The 18490-nt window shown below is 48.1% G+C and overlaps 3 protein-coding genes across 3 annotated transcripts; all 3 read left to right on the top strand.

Annotated features, from left to right (window-relative positions):
• The first annotated feature begins 1133 nt into the window (after nt 1-1133).
• On the top strand, nt 1134-4110 carry LOC123050149 (GDSL esterase/lipase EXL3). The gene is made up of 3 exons (XM_044472986.1): nt 1134-1458; nt 2935-3065; nt 3161-4110. The coding sequence occupies exons 1-3, from the start codon at nt 1158-1160 to the stop codon at nt 3851-3853; spliced, it is 1125 nt and encodes a 374-aa protein (XP_044328921.1). The 5' UTR covers nt 1134-1157; the 3' UTR covers nt 3854-4110.
• A 3392-nt stretch (nt 4111-7502) lies between these two features.
• LOC123054681 (zinc finger BED domain-containing protein RICESLEEPER 1) lies at nt 7503-11478 on the top strand. Its single transcript, XM_044478504.1, has 4 exons — nt 7503-7639; nt 7939-8289; nt 8451-10580; nt 11004-11478. The coding sequence occupies exons 2-3, from the start codon at nt 7941-7943 to the stop codon at nt 10574-10576; spliced, it is 2475 nt and encodes an 824-aa protein (XP_044334439.1). The 5' UTR covers nt 7503-7639; nt 7939-7940; the 3' UTR covers nt 10577-10580; nt 11004-11478.
• Nucleotides 11479-12576: 1098 nt separating this feature from the next.
• LOC123055974 (uncharacterized) lies at nt 12577-13467 on the top strand. The gene is made up of 2 exons (XM_044479762.1): nt 12577-12709; nt 12879-13467. The coding sequence occupies exons 1-2, from the start codon at nt 12648-12650 to the stop codon at nt 13465-13467; spliced, it is 651 nt and encodes a 216-aa protein (XP_044335697.1). The 5' UTR covers nt 12577-12647.
• The last annotated feature ends 5023 nt before the right edge of the window (nt 13468-18490 follow it).

Genomic DNA, 18490 nt, shown 5'->3' with positions numbered 1-18490 from the left:
CGTGTGCTTTCAGATATCCACAGGTACTCGTCCCATGAATATGCGACCGTGCCATAGGTAAGCATCCTCATTATAGCGGTGTACTTATGGTAAACAGAGAATCCAATGGTTCCAATGGCATCCTTCTTCAAGGTGAAGTAATCATCGTAAGCCCAGACACCATGGTAGAGGCGATCAAACACTTGCCACCTCATCCAAAAATGACGGTAAAAATAGGGATCGAATAGTGCATCGGGGGAAAAGTAGTCATTGCCCAACATCAGATGCCTTCGTGCCTGATTCTGGTTCAACCCTCAATGTCCATTCTTGTAGTTGAGAGCATGCTCCTCCGCACACAACTTGTCTGCAAGACTCGGCCTCATCATCACTGTTTCATCCTCATATTCCTCTCGTCATCCGGTGAAGACGAATCCATGACTCGATGTAGAAGTACTCCTCGATGGAATCCATCGTGTATGCTTTGAAGTAAAGAACGAGAACACCAAAAAAATTGGCAATGACATTTGACCGAACATTTGATGAGTGTAATGTCTGCCGTGAACGGCATCAGCGGATAGTGAAGGATACATGAGTTGTAGCCATACCCGTGAAACAACTGCATAATCGAAGGATGGAAGGCGCCTGGGTGGAGCAGCGGAGGTTGGCAAGACCTGGGCGGCGGGCGCGGTGGTACAGTGGCGGCAATGGTCGCCGACGGAGCAGATACGGAGCATAGGGGAGAGGGACGGAAGGGGGGGGGGAGTGCTCAAGATCGAGTATTTTGGATGTGCCGGTCATGTCGGAGTCCGACATGGTGAAGGTCCGGATGTCCTCAAACCTCCCCTACTTTTGGTTTCAGGTTGTGGGACTTCGAACATTCGGACCGGACCGAACAAATTTGATGAACGATGTTGGATGGCAAAAAATGTCAGACACGGTTTCTGTCCGAACATTTTGGGCGATTTGGTGAATAGCGTTGGAGTTGCCCTTATGACAGCATACAATGATACTCTATAATATCATCGAACGTGCATGAGAGTTAATGAGATGGAACTGGCATCAACTGTGCCTTCACTATGGCTCCATACAGAGCCTTTAGCAGTACTCCTATATAAGTAGATGTAGCTAACTAGGAAGCTGCAGCTACAAGCAAACCACGTACGCACCACAACCGAAGCATGCATACATCGATGGCGATGAGGAGGACCTGCAGGACGGCCCTCGTCGCGGCTGTGGTGGTGGTGGCCCTGGCGATGGCGCCGCCGGCTGTGTGCGAGAGCAAGACTACCCAGCAGCAGGAGAAGAAGGGGCCGCTGGTGACGGCGGTGATCGTGTTCGGCGACTCCATCATGGACCCCGGCAACAACAACGGCCTCCACACGGCGGTGAAGGCGAACCACGCGCCCTACGGCAAGGACTTCGCCAACCACGAGCCCACCGGCCGCTTCTCCAACGGGCTCATACCCACCGACTTCATGGGTAAGTATCTATACGTACGGGACGAGACTTGCTTGCTCCCCACGCGTGTGTCCATCCGTGCTCCCGCATACGTGGCTTGATTTGATTGGAACAAAATAAGACTCCCCCACCCCCTTAATCGAGATGATTAGATTAGAAAGGAAAAAAGAAAAAAGACAGCCGTAGGGTGAAGTGGGAGCACAGATGAGAGAATGGGGAGGGAGCAGGCAAGCCGGATGCGTACGTACGTACCGTACGTGCGTATGCGTTTTGCTTTTCTGTATACCTTCCATGCATGCATGCTCACCGTATACACTACATGCACCACTCTAAACTAACTGCACTGACAGAGCTGGTGAGATGATAATCTAGCCAGTGTGTGCACTGTACACCCTCTCCATGTGACGAGGGTCTTGATTCCTCCATGTGCCATGCCATCTCGAGGCATGCATGGAAAATGGAATTGCTTAATGCAGTAGTGTACGAATACCTTGGTGTCTTACCATACCTGCGGGACTACTGCTGCCACTTGAAAATGGTTACTGTAGCATCTTCTCCTGATTAATGAATTGCCAACTCTTCTGCCGACACTGAAAAAAGGTGCTCGAAACATGTGTGGCTGCAAATCGTTTAACTGATCCGTGCGTGTCGGTGCATGTTACTACTATAATTGTGTAGTGAACACGCACGTACATGTACAGTTCCAGTTGCTGAAAAAGTTGCTCCAACGTTGCTGAAAACTGAGCGCACATGTGCAACCAACCTCCCACGGAGTAATGACAAACATTTGTACATCATACTTTTTTAAGTGAGATGACCCTTAAACACTGTATGTACGTTCTACGTCAAGCCTGTTTAATTTCAATCTCTCAATCGTTCATACAACGATTGTAATATGTTCTACATCCAACCAAACAGATTGTTGGAGTGTATCCACCCTAGGAAGTTACAGTTCACAAGAAAGATGTGGTTATATAAACCTAGCTAAACCAACCACGTGATACATGTGGTAAGCAATCAAAAGCATTAAAAAAAAACTAGCTAAACCAATTATATGCATTACAGGTGAGGGATGTTCGGCAATCATCTCTCTAACAAAATAGAAATCAATCTCATTGTGTTTAGTTCGAGCATGAAAAACTGGGTTAGCTAATAGGCATAGATGTATCTCCTAACTTATCACAGCATAAACATGTCACTATTGCTTATGATGCTTGGAGTTTCTTTCTTTTTTGCCAGAAAAACTTCTGTTATATTCATTAACTGTTGAGCCATGGGATTGTCGTCACAGATCTTATTGTGCAGTTGAGCCATGGGATTGTCGTCACAGATGTTTTTAGTCTGCAACCCTTTGTATTATAACTCGCAAAAAAACCTTTGTATTACACGCATTGTTGTATTATTATCCATGAAATTAGCAGCTCCCATGCTATATATGTTTGCAAAAAAATTAGCAGCAATTTTAGTCATGTTTCTAATGGGCCGAATTAATTTCAGCCCAGGGCCTTAACGTGAAGCAACTACTTCCTCCGTACCTGGGCGTGGAGCACACCCCCGAGGACCTCCTCACCGGCGTCAGCTTCGCGTCCGGCGCCACCGGATTCGATCCTCTCACCCCCGTCATCGTGGTAATTTACTTTTTGTCAGCTAATCTGTGCGTGTGCTCTCGATCGAGCTGGTGATCAGTCTCATATCAGTCCGTCTACTTTTAATTGGTTTCCAGAACGTGATCTCACTGGAGCAGCAGCTGGCCTACTTCGACGAGTACCGCGGCAAGCTGGTGGGCATCGCCGGCGAGGAGGAGACGCGGCGGATCATCGACGGCGCGCTGTTCGTGGTGTGCGCGGGCACGGACGACATCGCCAACACCTACTACACCACGCCGCTCCGGAGCGCCCACTACGACATCCCCGCCTACGTGGACCTGCTCCTCGTCGGCGTCGAGTCCTTGCTCCGCAACGTGAGCGCGCGGGGCGCCAAGCGGATCGGCTTCGTGGGGCTCCCGCCCATCGGGTGCGTGCCGTCGCAGCGGACCACGGGCGGCGGCCCGGACCGCGGCTGCGTGCCGGAGCGCAACGCCGCCGCACGGCTCTACAACGCGAGGGCGCAGGAGCTGATCCGCCGGCTGGGGGAGGAGGACCCGGCCGGGTTCCCCACCCTCGTGTACATCGACATCTACACCGTGATCCAGGACCTGGTGGACAACGGGGCGCGGTACGGGTTCAGCGAGACGAAGAAGGGGTGCTGCGGCACGGGGACGTCCGAGGTGGCGGTGCTGTGCGACGCGAGGTTCATGCCGGTGTGCGACGACGTGTCGGAGCATGTTTTCTTTGACAGCTACCACCCCACGCAGCGGGCCTACAAGGTCATCGTGGACTACATCTTCGACCACTACATGCAGTTCCTGAATCTCTGAGACTACATCATTTATATTCTCGTGTGTTTTCAAAGCATTACATTGTTCATTCTTGTTAGTCTGAATTATGAGATATCAGGGCCAAAAACAGATCGGCCAAGCCGAGCTGCAATTGATTCAGTGTGTGAGTATATATTTTGGGTGGTGCTTGATCCAACATTAATTGTCAACAGAAATGTATTTGGAGATAGCAAGTTGTATATCCACTAGCAAAACGGCCTGTGCGTTGCAACGGAAGAAAAAAATATATTCTAATCTTCAGTGGCCATGATCACATTTTGCTGCATCACCGAGATACACTATCACTCTCATTTTCGTGAAATCGTGAACAATTTCTAAAAATCATGAATATTTTTTAAAACTCGTGAACACATCTGAAATCGTCAATATTTTTCAAATTCCTGAATATTTTTACAGATTTTTGAGCATTTTCTAAACTCATGAACATTTTATACTATTTGCAAACTTTTTTTAAAAAACTTGATTTTTAAAACAATTTTCTTGAATAGGCGAACATTTCTAGAATCGAAGATTTTTTCTGTTGGAAATTGTTTGGTGGAACAATTTTTGAAATTCAATAGCATTTTTTTGATTTTTTAAAATGCATGATCATTTTTTGAATCAACGAACATTTCATGAATCGATAAACTACTCCCTCCGTCCGGAAATACTTGTTACATAAATGGATGTATCTAGATGTGTTTTAGTTCTAGATACATCCATCATTATCCATTTCTACGACAAGTATTTCCGTACGGAGGGAGTATTTTGTAAGTCACGAACAGTTTCTGATTTCAAGAATATCTTTCAATTCCTGAGCATTTTTTGAATTGTTGATTTTTTTCAATTTCATTAAAAAAATTTAATACAAAAACTTTTTAAAAAAATCATCATTTTTTTTATTTCCCAAAAAATAGTGATTTTTTTTAAAAATCACTAATATTTTCTGAATCAACAAATATTTATGAATTATTAAACATTTTATTTCGGAATTCTCATTTTTTTTAAAAAAATCAAAACTTTTTTGAAGTCTTAAATTATTTAAAGTATACAAAATGAAGATGGAAAAGCAAAAATAAAAATAAAAAACGAAATTTACAAAACAGGCCGTCCGGACATGGGATGGCCCAAACAGGCGCGTTGTGTCTGCTCTCAGCAGGCGGAGCGCAGTATAGAAGGTTTCTACTGTATGGGCCAGTCCAGACGGGGATTCTCCTGTGTGAAATGTTTTTTTATCACTTATAGGTGGCATTGATGGGTAATAGTTTGCAACCTTGGAGGCAATTTCAGTGACGTACCGTGAGAAGCAACATCCCCTTTATTATTAGGTACCCAACCCCCCCCAAAAAAAACACAAGAACAAATCAGATAAGCCCATACTTTTCATAATAAAGGGCATGATGGTTATATTTTAGAAACTCTTCCTCCGTCATATAAGATGTACACTTATACAGTGAGTTGGGCCGGCCCATCAATATTTTTCTTTTGATTTTAACATGCAAAAAAATGTGAGCGTAGCAAGAATCACACCAGCAACTTTCTGGTTCAGAGTTTGACACGGTAACCGACCAGCCACAATCAGTTGATGTGATTACATACCTCTTTCCATCTTTTCTTCTTTCATTTTTCCTTTTCCCCTTTTCCTTTTCTCTTGTTCCTTTTTTTTCTTGTTTTTTCAAACGGTTTTGTTCGGTTTTTATTTTTATATTCCTTTCTCCTTTTTCTTTTCTTTTTGCAATGTGCAAACTTTTTTCAATTTCCTTTTTTTTAAACATTGAACTTTTTCTTTTCAAATTTCGTTGTACAGGGAGTAGCGTCACATAAACACACTCCTTCGTCCTCGGCCTAGTCCATTTTTTTCACATTCAAATAATCGGTACATGAAGTAGGATTCAAGCTATGGACCTCTTGGATTATTTCGACCTACTATAACCAACTAGGATAGCTCACTTGTTGTGTCTAATACATACTGAAAGAAGAATTTTTACAACATCATTTGGATGTGATAAATTTCAGCGATAAAGAACATATGAGATACAAAGTTTTCAACTAAGTGTCGATGCTTCCTTGTTAGTTTTTGTCGAATGGGAAGTTGAAACCTTCATCCTCTGTATTATTGTGATGCACACATCCATTCTGAATAATTATTAACCAGAGTACAAGATAAAGGTAACCACGACCAAAGTATTATAAGATATAAAAATAACACATAGGACTAAGCCTTCCGCAACATGCATTCAAGAAGATATCCTCGCATCATCATCGCCACGTACAATCGGAGACGACCCGAACAACGTTTTTCAGCCTGGTTGCCGAGACAATCCAATGAATTCAATAAGGTAACAACGCACGCCCGCTGATCCTAAGCCGGCAATAGAGGTCAAGACCGAAAACATATTGTGGAGCTTAGGCTCCTGGGTACCCCTTATCTAGCCATCCAATTACGCACATGATTCGTGGACATATTTTTATGTTTTTTGTTTCTCCCATATAGAACAACATATGAACTTCAAACTTTGCAGAACAACGAAACATTCTAACTAGAATGTGGGAAACAACTTTTAGATTTTGCGTGCATCATAAACACTAAAAATAAGATTCTTTAATCAAACAAATCTCACCTTGTATATTTATGTTGAACCAAAAAATCTGAAAGTTTTTTCCCACATTGAAGTAAGAATGTTTTGTTGTCTTGCAAAGTTTGAAGTTCATATGTTGTTTTGTTTTGAAGAAATAAAAAAGAGAAAATTTCATGTAGTAAGTTAGTTGTGTAGCACGGATCTCAAAGCAACATTGGAGGGTAAGGATAAGAGGTGTCTGGGTGCCCGAGCTGAAAAAATCCATGTCCAGGTCAAGACAAGAGTTTGCAACCTCAGACATGAAGCAGTGTTTTAATCAGCATCGAGATGATGGATCGTTCAATGGTCACATCTGCCAATACTTCACGCCGGGCCAAAATGACACTAGAAGGTTTTTGGGACGTTTTCCCATCTTAGACCATCTCCACGGTTGCAAGGGGCGCCATGTCTCGTCATGAATCTGCTTGTGCCATCCCACACTGGTGTGTCACACCATAGCATCCATCATATTGTTGGAGCTGTTGTCCGCTACTACATGTCAGCGGTGAAGCGTTGGTGCGCCCCTTACTCCTCACCCTCACACACTACCGCTGGTGGATGCTGTCGTCAACCACTATTTCTTTACTAAACATATTATCACTGCATACACATCACTTGATATCAAGACGTGTGTCGCAAATACATGGACACTTGGACATTTTTTCTAACAAAATTATGTTCATCTATAGTACAATTTTTGTGATTGGATGAACTGTACACACTTTTTACAGACAAATGATTACATTTACTCTCTTTTATGAGCGAGGATAACATTTTACTTTGGGAGTAACATTTAAGTATTTTAGCAGGACTGTAGCGCAAAAAAAATAATTCCCAGGAAAAAATTCAAACCTCTTTTAAACGGAAAATGCCAAAAAAAAACGAAAGGAGATGATATGCAGTACAAGCCCAGAAGCGTTAACAAGAGCAGCCCACGTTAGCCCACCTTGATCGAACGAGCCCTTTACCAAGCCCACACCAAAAGCGATTACAGACGAGCCCGCTTGAGCCCGTCTTGATAGAACGAGCGAGCCCTTACCCAGCCCAAATCGACGAACTGGGTCTACCCACCCGCCGCCCGCCCGCAGACCCAATTCGATGCCCTAATCGTGCCCGGAATCTCCCCTCCCCGTCCCCCGCAAGGCTCCACCGGCGATCTCCGTCTCAGGTGACCCCTCCGCCTCGATTTCTCCTGCAATTCCTCGATCTGGGCTACTCATGCGCGTTTAATCTGACGATTTCGGGTCTCTAGAGCCCACAATCGATGCGATCCGTCAGTATTTCCCCGCCCCAAATGTGTAGGATTTGGGGGGAATTTCTGCGCGGATTTCTGGATCCCGAGCGCCATCTTAACCGCAGATCTTGTGTTTTCGTAGCTGTTTAGCCTGTTCAGTTCGATGTAGCTGTATGCTAGGTTGCTAGTAGCAGGCAAGACTAAAAAAATAAAAAATCATGTTTACTGTGCAGCCATGGAGATGGAGCATGCTGTGATCCAGCAGCAGGTCGTGGAGTACCCCGAGGAGCATGAGGTGGAGGTGGACGTGGACAACATCATGAAGACGGAGGTGGCGTACGGTTCCGGGGTTCACAGCACCGCGTTCAGGTACAAGCACAAGAAGAGGTCCAAGGTCTGGGAGGAGTACAAGCCCATCTTCCTCAACGGCAAGGTGCAGTTTGCCGAGTGCCTCTACTGCCACAACCGGCTCAGCTGCAAGGACTCCAACGGCACGAGCCACCTGTGGCGGCACCAGAAGATCTGTCCTGCCAAGTCGGAGGCGGTGGTGGAGGGGCAACAGAAGGATTCATACTTCTCGTACGGTATGCTCCGGTTCTGCCTTGTAGTGTGTTCACGGTGTTGAGTTGAGTTTACTCTTACCATGCTGTTTGTAGCTTAGGGTCTGCACACATGGATATATAACATTGTCAGAACAGTTGACCAATGGCATACAACTGATGAATGACTCACATTTTGTGCACAGTTTTGGTGAATGGAGACGGTCCAGTGTCACCAATTGACCCGGCCAATCAGATTATTTCGGAGACGCTTGATGACATCGGCTCAGCAACTCCAAGCAGATTCAAGTCGAAGGTGTGGAAGGAGTTTACGCCCATTTATGTCGAGGGGAAACTCCAGGCTGCAGATTGCATTCACTGCCAAAAACGTCTCAGCGCAAATAAGTTTGGAGGGAGAAGCCATCTTAGTCGACATCTCCTAACCTGTCCAGGACGGCTTGAAAGTCTCCACAATCAGCATAAGTTTTTGTTTGAGCCTTCGAGTGCACCTTTCAACTCCAGGGTGAATGATGAGCTCTCGCCTGCCTTGACAAATGGGAAGGTTCAGATTGCAGAATACGCTAACAAGCTCCCCAGGAGTAGTACCTCTGATGACACCATCCACACAGTCCAGCCCATTCAAATGGTGCCAGCACACCCACCACCAACATCAGATGGTGCAAGCCTGAAGAAACAGAGGACCTCATATACGAACATTTCAACTGACAAGAACGCCGGGAAGTTTTGTCAAGAAACATCTTACCAAGAGCTAGCCAAAATGATAATTCTACATGCTTATCCTTTTTCAGTTGTGGAGCATGAAGAAATGAGAAGAGTTATAAAGAATCTCAACCCTATGGTTGGGATGGTTTCTCATAATGATATGAAAGATCATTGCACTGCTTTATTTCAGAAGGAAAAGATAAATATTAAGGATGTACTTACACTTTCCTCCCGACGTGTGTCTCTGTCAGCAAGCATCTGGACTCCTGATGGACCTGAGCCAACAGTAAATTACCTCTGTTTGACAGCACATTTTGTTGGTGATGACTGGAAAGTTCACAGAGTAATAATCAAATTTGGCATGTTTTGGTCCTCACCTACTAATTTGGAAAGGATAATACACTGCAAGGAGGCTTCTGTCCCGGAGTCTGAAAGTGGATCGTACAATGTCATGTGGGATGCAATTAGAGACTGGAATCTTGATCAGAAGATTTTGAGCTTGACTTCTGTAGGTGATGTTAGGAACAATGCAAATACCGTTAAGCTAAAGGAAATGCTCATAGAAAAGAAGTGCCTTCCTATTCGAGGCAAGCTATACAACATTCCTTGTCTGGACGACATCTTAAATAGTGTTGTTGCCGCAGGGCAAGCAGATATACTTCGCTTTGTTGGTGACGCAGTAATGGGATTTTTTGTGGCACATGCATCTTCACCTTCAGCCCAACAACAGCTTCTGGAAGTCATTTCACAAATGAGTTTGAAGTGTCCACAAGAAGATGCTAAGTGGTGGCACAAATTTTATTTTAGGCTTGAAGTTCTTTTGCATTTCAAGAAGTCATTTCCTTCTGAAGAAGTGCTGAATCTAGAAGATATGAATGTTGCTGAGTCTATTTGCAAGATTTTGAGGACGTTTTATCGTGTCATTGAAGTAATATCTTGCCCTAGCTCTGTCACAGCAAATATATACTTTAATGAGGTTTGGAAAGTGAGGACGGTGTTGCAAGAAGAAGCATCAAATGGTAATGGAGAATTTTCTGGAATGGTTATGGAGATGCAGGAAGCGTTCCATGGGTATTGGCAAAATTCGTACTTGTGGTTGTCAATACCTGTTGTTCTGGATCCTAGATTTAAAATCGGTTTCATTGAGTTTCGTCTGAAGCGAGCTTTTGGCACAAATTCCGAGAGCTACTTATCTGACATACGTGAAACGGTCCGTGAACTCTTCAATGAATACTGCAACCCTACAGATCTGCCAAGCACAGCTTCAAATAGTGCAGCTTTGGATGCGGATAATGATTTATTGGAAGATTGGGATCAGCATCTCAATGAACAAGCAAGTTGTCAGATATCTACAGAACTTGATGACTACCTTGAAGAGGGTCTAGTTCCAAGAAAGGATGAGTTTGACATTCTAAACTGGTGGATGAATCATACCACAAAGTACCCAACGCTAGCAGCTATGGCGCAGGACATATTAGCTATGCCAGCTTCTGCTGTCCAATCTGAAGCAGCATTCAGCAGCAGCGGACCGGTAATTCCAAAGCACTACAGCACATTGAACATCAAGACTATTGAAGCACTTGTGTGTGCTCGAGACTGGATGAGATAAAACGGTAAGGTCCTATACACTGCTCCATTCCACTATCATAGACCTGGTAGTGATGCTGTGATTAAGTTCGTGAGAGTTTCTTCTTGTTTGCCAGACAACTATATTTTCTGTATGGGAATCATCAATCATGGTACTTGCTGATAGGATAGTATTTCATATTTGGCAGAATCTTAAAACCTACAACCTTCTGACTGAAGGTGTAAAAGTTTAGACTTTCACATGTTCACGCCATGTTAAAAGCTACCGTAAGCCAGTCTTTGTCAAAATAGAACCTCACCATTTGGTCAACGATACTGAATATATTTATCTTTCAATTATCGATACGCCTTGCACTTGGTCTCTTCATGCATCTATGCTTAATGTTTCTTTGCACGCACTTTGTACTAGAAACAACTCCATTCATCATCATATCTTTGCTTATTGCCAGGGCAATTGTACATGGAAAGCCCAGCTTACTGGAATACTGCCTAGTAGATCAGTGCTCTGGTGCTAGCTCATAAGAGTGAAGAGTTTATGACGACGTGAAGAAGGCTCGGAGAATTCTCGCCCCAATGTACCCGTGCCATATGCTGATACAGTTCTGAACGATGAAGTTGCCGGACGTATGATTTGTTTCAGACATCTGTGTAGGTCGTTTTCGACCAAAGACCGGTCGCCAGCCCCGCCGATGATGATGACCAGCTTGGTGGCTGCTGTTGACATGCCCTGCTTCCTTTCCTGTGGAGACATGTTCATCGGCGTGTAATTTTTGTACATATCGACTCCGTGCCATTTGGTCGCTGTAAGACGCCTCGGCGCCTATGCAGCTAGTTGGTGGAGTTGTGAGTTTCTGAATGTACTGGGAATATGGGTGTATTGATGTCAGCATAAGAATGTCATGGGAGCAGAAGCGAGTTGCTGCTTGGCTGTGTGCGCGGCCTATCAATGGCTAATAATGGCCCGGCCCAGTCTGATAATTAAAGCCCATCTAGTTCCCGAAACCGAAGCTAAAGCCCATCTAGTTCCCGAAACCGAAGCCCAGTAGGTTTCGGATAGGACATCCGACCCCTACTCCTCGACGGCAATGGCAGGTGGCAGCGGGCATAAAATACAGTCTCGCACGCACGCGCCTAGGAAGCAGTTTATACATTGAAAAACCGCAGGTAGGAACTTGCTTCTATCTCGAGGAAGAAAAGGGTGCACCACGCACAGGGGGAGAAACACACCAAGGAATTATGAACTCGTGCCTGAGCAAAGGAATCATGAACTCGTGCCTGAGCAGCTCGTGCTTCCTCCTTCCGGCAGCCCTCCGTGTCATGAGACTCAACGTCGGGCATGGTTCGGAGGTCATGGACGCGATCCGAGGTAGACTCGTCTGTAAACCGTCCACGTCCATGGTATCGTGTGTTTCTCGGGATTGCAGTACCTCCCTGCCGAGGCCGGTCACCGGTCACTTGGCTCCTCGTGGGCTACATGCCTTGTGGAGGGCCACGACGTCAACTATGGCGCCGACTTTCCGTGGCGGCACAGGAATCACCATGCACCGTGCATTTCATGTCGAGACAGTGCCATACACTAACCGGACCCGCACGGTCATCTGCTCTCCCAGCGAAGCGCGCGAGCTCGGCGAGTCTGACTTTGCCAATTTCAAGAAGAAGCACACCTCCAAGATCCTTGACCCACACCACCACCAAAGTGTTCGCGTCCACGACATTTGCTGGAAGATTATTGGCGCCATCCATCGTGGCTTGTCCATCAAGAACAAGATAGAACAGCGAAGACAGGAACCACTACAGATGATGACGCCTTTGGATTGGATCGACGAGCTCAATTGGGAGGTGATAGTTGTTGAAGAAAAAGCCTGGAGGGGACAATGCTATTTCGATGGTAAGATAATAGTCTCCACGGGATTACTTCATTCCAGCACGGATGCTGAGATTGCATGGGTCCTCGGACATGAGGTACACACATACGTTCGTTTGTTCGTTTTGGATTAGTGAGGCTGATAGTTTTCAAAGTCGATAGTATTGCTTTTTTTTTTTTTTGCATATATACATAGGTTGGACATGTTATTGCGAGGCATTTCTGGGAGATGATCATAATATTCGAGTTGTGGTTCCCGACTCTTCTCCTGGTGATGCCGTTGTTACGAAGGTACATTGATTTCATCACTTGCTTTACCCCCACCTTATTCATGCAAGCATCTTAACAAGAACTGATTAGATTAGCCTAGTATATGTATGCATATGCAAGCATTCACGTCATGTTAATTGGAAGATGTTGTTTTTTAAGAGCATGATGTTAATTACCTACTCTATTGTAGGAGTGAGCTAGAGGCGGATTACATTGGAATGTTGCTAGCCGCTGCGGCTGGTTTTGATCCCCACGCTGCTGCTATATGCCTTGACAAGGCAGGAAAGAGGAAAGGGGAGTCAGCATTTACAAATTTCCTCTCTTTCTTCTCATCCAAAGTTCATCCATCTTGTAAGAAAAGATCACGACTTCTATCGCAACCCAAGGTAATGGAGGAGGCAATGGAATTGTACAGAAAAGCAACTGAAGGTGATGGGCTTGACAATGACGGATTTGTTGGCATCAATTATGCAAAAGCCTGTCGCGAGGCCATGGCTTTGGCGACCGATCTCTTGCAAACACACATAGTCATTGGCTCGGACTGTAAGGAAACGGTATCAGAAATCAACGAAGGCAGCGGCGGCAAGCACGGCCATATCATTCGTGAGATCAGGATCACATCATCGGAGTTCCAGGATTGCTCCTTCGTCTTCAAAGGAAGGGCCTCGAATACGGAGGCACATAGCCTCGCTAAACATGCGCTTAGTTTATCTGTAGGGCGTCATCTTTGGCCTTTGCAACCCCCTATCAATTGTATTCCTCCAAACATTATTGAGTAATACAGCGATGTGTTAGTTTTAAAAAAAAATGCACACATGCATTCTCTTGGTGGTGCTGGGCCCCGCGTCTAATAGCTAACTCCTGGAAAACGGATCGGCCCCCGCGTCGTCTCCGGGCGACACGGGCGGCAGCCATCTCCTCCGGCCTCCACCGGCAGGCTCTAAGTCTGCTCCCCTCGCCGTCGCCGGAGGACGTCGCCGGGCAAAGTCCGTGCGGCCGACGGCGACGGCGAGGACTCATTCTCCATGCAGTGGCGGCAGTGTAGTGGGATGCAGTTGTAGCAGATGTGCTGCGGGGTTGGCCAGCGCCGCCCGCCGTGTGAGCTGCATGGCGGCATGTGATCTCATCGGGGTCTTCCCTCTGGATCAAGTGGTCGATCAATGGCTACACGTCGCAGTCTCGTGCGATGTCTCCTCTAGCGAGGACGTACAAGGGACTCCAGATGGTGGCTGAAGAAGGCATCTCATTCGCATGTGTTAAGCACGTACAATGGTACAAGATGCATGCTTACATGGAGGCACGATGGCTCACCAGGCATCTCTTGGATCTTCGTGCATGGATTCGTCCGATGGCCCTTGTGGGCTCTTGGCGGCGTGCTTGATCCTGAAGTGCGGTGACTCCTTGCTACAGTTGGCACCATGGCTCGCGTACGGATGCATTGTCATCTACGACGACATCTTACACGGGCATGTTTACTGGGCGTAGTGATCCCATGAAGGTTCACGGGCCTGCAACCATGGATCTGGTGGTGACCACCCGCGGCGCTATGATCCACGGCTTGGTGGTGGTGATTCAGATTCGGTCGACCGAGCAAGAGTAACTGCACACTGTGCTGCAACAACCTCCTACGGCTCCATGGCAGCGGTGATCATTGCAAGATCTATGGTTCATCTCAAGATCCAGTGGTTGACTTCGGCAGTGAGATGCAAATTATGGGTGAGCACTTGACGCAGAGGAATGATTGTGCAGTGGCGGCGGTCACATTGCATGTAAATGCTGGGATAGTGAAAAAGTGGTGGCGACAACACTTGCATGACTTTGATGGTGGTGCTACCGAGCACTCGGTCGCGAGGTCCGGGGTGAAAGGCTAGGTCTGACCCGAGCTGGTTATACCTGGCAATGGCGATGTTTTTTGATGTCGTTACCTTGTTGAAGGCATTGCCCGGATATGCTCTCACTAATTTTTCAGGGTGAAAACCTAGATTCTGGCCTTGATGGTTGGATCCGGTGACGGCGACGCTTGAGTGTCGCTCCCTTCTTCAAGGCATTACTGTTGAAGAACCTCGTCGTCTATGTGGTGTCATTAGATAATTGGTGCGGATATGGTGTTTGCTGTAGTTTGCATATCGTGGCTCCGATCATTTTGGGGTTTTTCTTTTTTCCTCGGTTACACATAGCTTTGGTCTTATATGACTTTGCTATTTGCCGTCTTGTTTTTCGTGTGTGTGCATGTTTGTGTTGGCTGTGTGCATCCTAGCTATGCAGAGGCCGGTGTGTGCTCTTTGAGTTTGTATCCTCTTGATGCTTCTTTTTGAGCTAATAAAATCCACCCTTTGTTAAATGAGTATTTTTTTTATCCATTTATCCATTTATATAGGGCCTAATATAGCCGTCTGATCTGGCGCTGATGGCCGTTCAATCTCAATAAGGCAGATCACGCCTTCTCTCCTCTGATCTCGTTTAATTCGGCACCCACGCGTCTCAGCGACGTCCTCCGTTACGGCAAGGAGGCCTTGCTGCTGATGATGATGCATGTGCGCTCGCCGAGGCGAGCCGAAGCATCTCCCTCAACTCCGGCGGCCGCCGATGTGCTGCGTTGCAACACCACTAGTGTGCTACGACGAATGAATAGCATAAAACTATCACTTTTCGTGGTACCAAAAAATTACCATATTTTTGTTTGTGACTGATAACTACCGAAACCGGCGTTGGCTGTTTCAAAAAACCCAAAACGCCCGTGGCTAAGAAATTAAACCGGTTTATGACAAGTCGGGCCCGCACCTAAACGAACCGTTTGTTTGACCGTTCCTTTGACCGTTAACTTACATGTGGGGCCCACATGTCAGTTATGTCTTCCTCCTCCTCCTTCTCTCCCTTATCTATCTCTCTCTCTCTCCCAGCCGGCAAGCCTTCCGGCGGCCGTAGCAGAGGCCGGCCTCGCCCACGACGGCAGGAGGCGCGCGCTCCAGCAGCGACGCAGGCCGTCCGCGGCGAGCTCGAGGGAGGCAGAAGCAAGGTCGAGGTGCTCCTGCACGAGCTGCCCCGCGAGGCCACCGTGCTCCGCGTCCATGGCGTCGGTAGCGGCGCTGATGCGGGTAGGGGAGAGACCGTGGAGTGTGGTGCCGCACTCGTCCTGTTGCACGGAGGAGCCGCTGCCATGGATGCGGATCTGGAGCTCCGCCGCCGCCCCGGAGCACCTCCTAGTCCTCGCCGCCGTCCTGTTGCACCAGGACCTCACGGGCGCGGAGGCAGCCGGCGAGCAGCCGACCACCACGCCTCCTCCCTCCTCCCCATAGTTCGCCTCCTATGGCGCGTGCGCCGCCCGGCCCCATCTCTGGCGGAGCTCGGCCAACTCCCTCCCCTCCTGCTGGCCTCCTTGCTGGGCACGGGAGCGGCCGGAGGGAGCGCGTCGCCGGCCCTGCAGCACGGCCGAGCAGGGGGGAGCGGACGGAGGGGGCTCTTGGGAGATCCTCCGCCCCGTGCAGCCCGACGAGGTCGCCGCGCGCGGGCGTGCAAGCTGCAGGACGACCTCCCCAGGGACCCGATTGCTTTTTTAAAATTATTCCAGGGGCCTGATCGCTTTTTAAATAGTTGTAGGGGTTATTCTATAAATAAATCTATGGAAGAGACACTGACATGTGGGCCCCGCAAGTCAGTTAACGGTCAAACAAACGGTCAAACGATTAGTTCTCTTACATGCGGGCCCCGACTGCCATAATCACGATCAATTGTTAAATCCTCAGCAATTTGGGTTTTTTGAAACAGCCGACGAGAAAAGTGGTAGGTATCAGTCACAAACAAAAAAGTGGTGGTTTTTTAAAACCCTAGCACGAAAAGTGGTAGTTTTATGCTATTTACTCATGCTACGACTGGGGACTGCTGTGGCAAGGCGTCCGATGCTGCCGTTGTTGCAAGGGCTGCTGTTGTGTGCTCGTCGGGACACGCTAGGGCATCTTCCTCAACTCCAGCGGCTGCCACCACCATGCTATGTTGCAACACCACTCGTGCTGCTGGTGGATGGAGCCAGCGGCGACTGCTGCATCGCAGCACTGGGAGACACCGGCGACTGCTCCATGGCAACACCGAGTGCGATGCCTCCAACGAAGCTTCATTGTGGCTCCGACGATAGATTCAATGCAGCTCTGATGAAGCTTCATTGCAGCCCCGGCGGAGTCTGTTCCATCCCCACCGCGGCTTCAATGACCCGGCGGCGCTCCAAATGCAGCCTGGGCGATGCTGCATAGCAACACCGGCAACCCCGGCGACGCTACATAGAAAAACCGGCTACCCCGGCGACGCAGCATGGCAACACTGGCGACCCCCACGACACTGCGCCCCGGTGACGCTGCATAGAAACACCGGCGGCCCGATGATGTGTCATAGCAACACCGGCGAACCCCGCAACACTACAACGCTGCACCGCAGCACCATTGGCCCCGACGACTCAGCATCGACGAGCCCCTCCCTGCAGCAAGCGGCGTCGTTGCAGATATCCTCGGCACGCAGCTTTCCCCTGCATGCGGCAACAAATGCCGGTCGTGCTTTGGCTTGCAGAAGCGGTTGGTGTTTTGCAGCGGGATGCGCACCGGCCCCATGGTTGGAAGCAACGGTGGTCAGCCTTTGGATCGAGCCTCTCTCTTCCTCTATCAAGCGTGTGAAAAACCGAGAGAGAGGGGATGGGGAACGACGAAGAAGATGGATGAGAGAGGATAAGGATGGGATGGAGAGCGGTGAGCGGGCCCCGCATACTAAGAGCATCTTCAACAGGCGCACAAAAGTTTCGCACGCTAAAATAGTTTTAGCGCGTCACTGTAGCACTTTTAGCGCGCCGGACCCAACATTGGTTTACCAGATGCCAAAAACGCGCGCCTAAAAAAACACGCAGTGCAAATTATGAAGCGCGCAATCCAGCGCCCCAAATTTGCAGCTTCTAATAACGCCTTTTAGCGCGTGCCCAAACTTTTTTTGCGCGTGTATTATTTTACAGCTTTTGCTGGAGCTGTCTGGCACCCAAAAAACATAAATTTTAATGCGCAGAGCAGTTTTTGTGCGCCCGTTGAAGATGCTCTAAGCATCTAGTGGGAGAGGTGGCGCACGCGCCTGAGACCAAAGCCGCAGGATCGGCTTTGATCGCACGGCTCGTGACGCGGTTTATGCGAGGCAAACATCAACCGGTTTAAAACAAGGAAAACGTTTACAATCGGCGAGCCCGCTGAAATTTCGTCCCGACGCCTGGCTCGCTATGCATGTTGGGCTTGTGCACACAAGCCACATCACGCTGGCCCATACGCACAACCTTTTTTCTTCAAGTCGCGATCTCATCCACCCGTTCCCCTTTCATCTTGCTTGCGCCAATGATTTCTCGACCGAGCTCGCCTCCTCCTATCTCTTCAGACCTCCCCGGCGCCGCTCCTCCGCTGGATGCAGCTCCTCTACTCCTCTGACCTCCACTGCCACGCACAGGACCCCGACGCCCCGCATTATCTGTCTAGCAGGCCATCACCCCTGCACCACCTCCTTGACCAATTCCCTCCCCAGCCATGGCCACACCGCCAGAGATCCAAAGTTTGCCATGGCTGACGCTCCATGTGCTAGAACGACGCCTGTTTTTTCTTCAACCGGCACAGTAGGGAGCTACAACTAGCACCGTGAGGAGATGGAACCAACTGCTCCAGAGCTACGATGGCACGACGCCGTTTGCTGGAACTGGCCGGCTCTGTGAGAGCTACAACCAGCTTGCGGGAGAGCTGCAAGCAGGGGCGGATCTGGAGCTAATCTTACCCTGAAGCACCACTTAACTAT

The sequence above is a fragment of the Triticum aestivum genome, chromosome 2D, assembly GCF_018294505.1.
Source record: "Triticum aestivum cultivar Chinese Spring chromosome 2D, IWGSC CS RefSeq v2.1, whole genome shotgun sequence".
NCBI lineage: Eukaryota > Viridiplantae > Streptophyta > Magnoliopsida > Poales > Poaceae > Triticum > Triticum aestivum.
This window is presented reverse-complemented; position numbering and strand designations above follow the sequence as displayed.

Bases quoted from the DNA above. Each gene is read 5' to 3' on its own strand.
- LOC123050149 (XM_044472986.1), top strand. From the start codon at position 1,158: ATGCATACATCGATGGCGATGAGGAGGACCTGCAGGACGGCCCTCGTC. The intron at 1,459-2,934 runs GTAAGTATCTAT...AATTAATTTCAG, and splicing joins CATACCCACCGACTTCATGG to CCCAGGGCCTTAACGTGAAG. The intron at 3,066-3,160 runs GTAATTTACTTT...ATTGGTTTCCAG, and splicing joins CTCTCACCCCCGTCATCGTG to AACGTGATCTCACTGGAGCA.
- LOC123054681 (XM_044478504.1), top strand. From the start codon at position 7,941: ATGGAGATGGAGCATGCTGTGATCCAGCAGCAGGTCGTGGAGTACCCC. The intron at 8,290-8,450 runs GTATGCTCCGGT...TTTTGTGCACAG, and splicing joins GGATTCATACTTCTCGTACG to TTTTGGTGAATGGAGACGGT.
- LOC123055974 (XM_044479762.1), top strand. From the start codon at position 12,648: ATGATCATAATATTCGAGTTGTGGTTCCCGACTCTTCTCCTGGTGATG. The intron at 12,710-12,878 runs GTACATTGATTT...ACTCTATTGTAG, and splicing joins GTGATGCCGTTGTTACGAAG to GAGTGAGCTAGAGGCGGATT.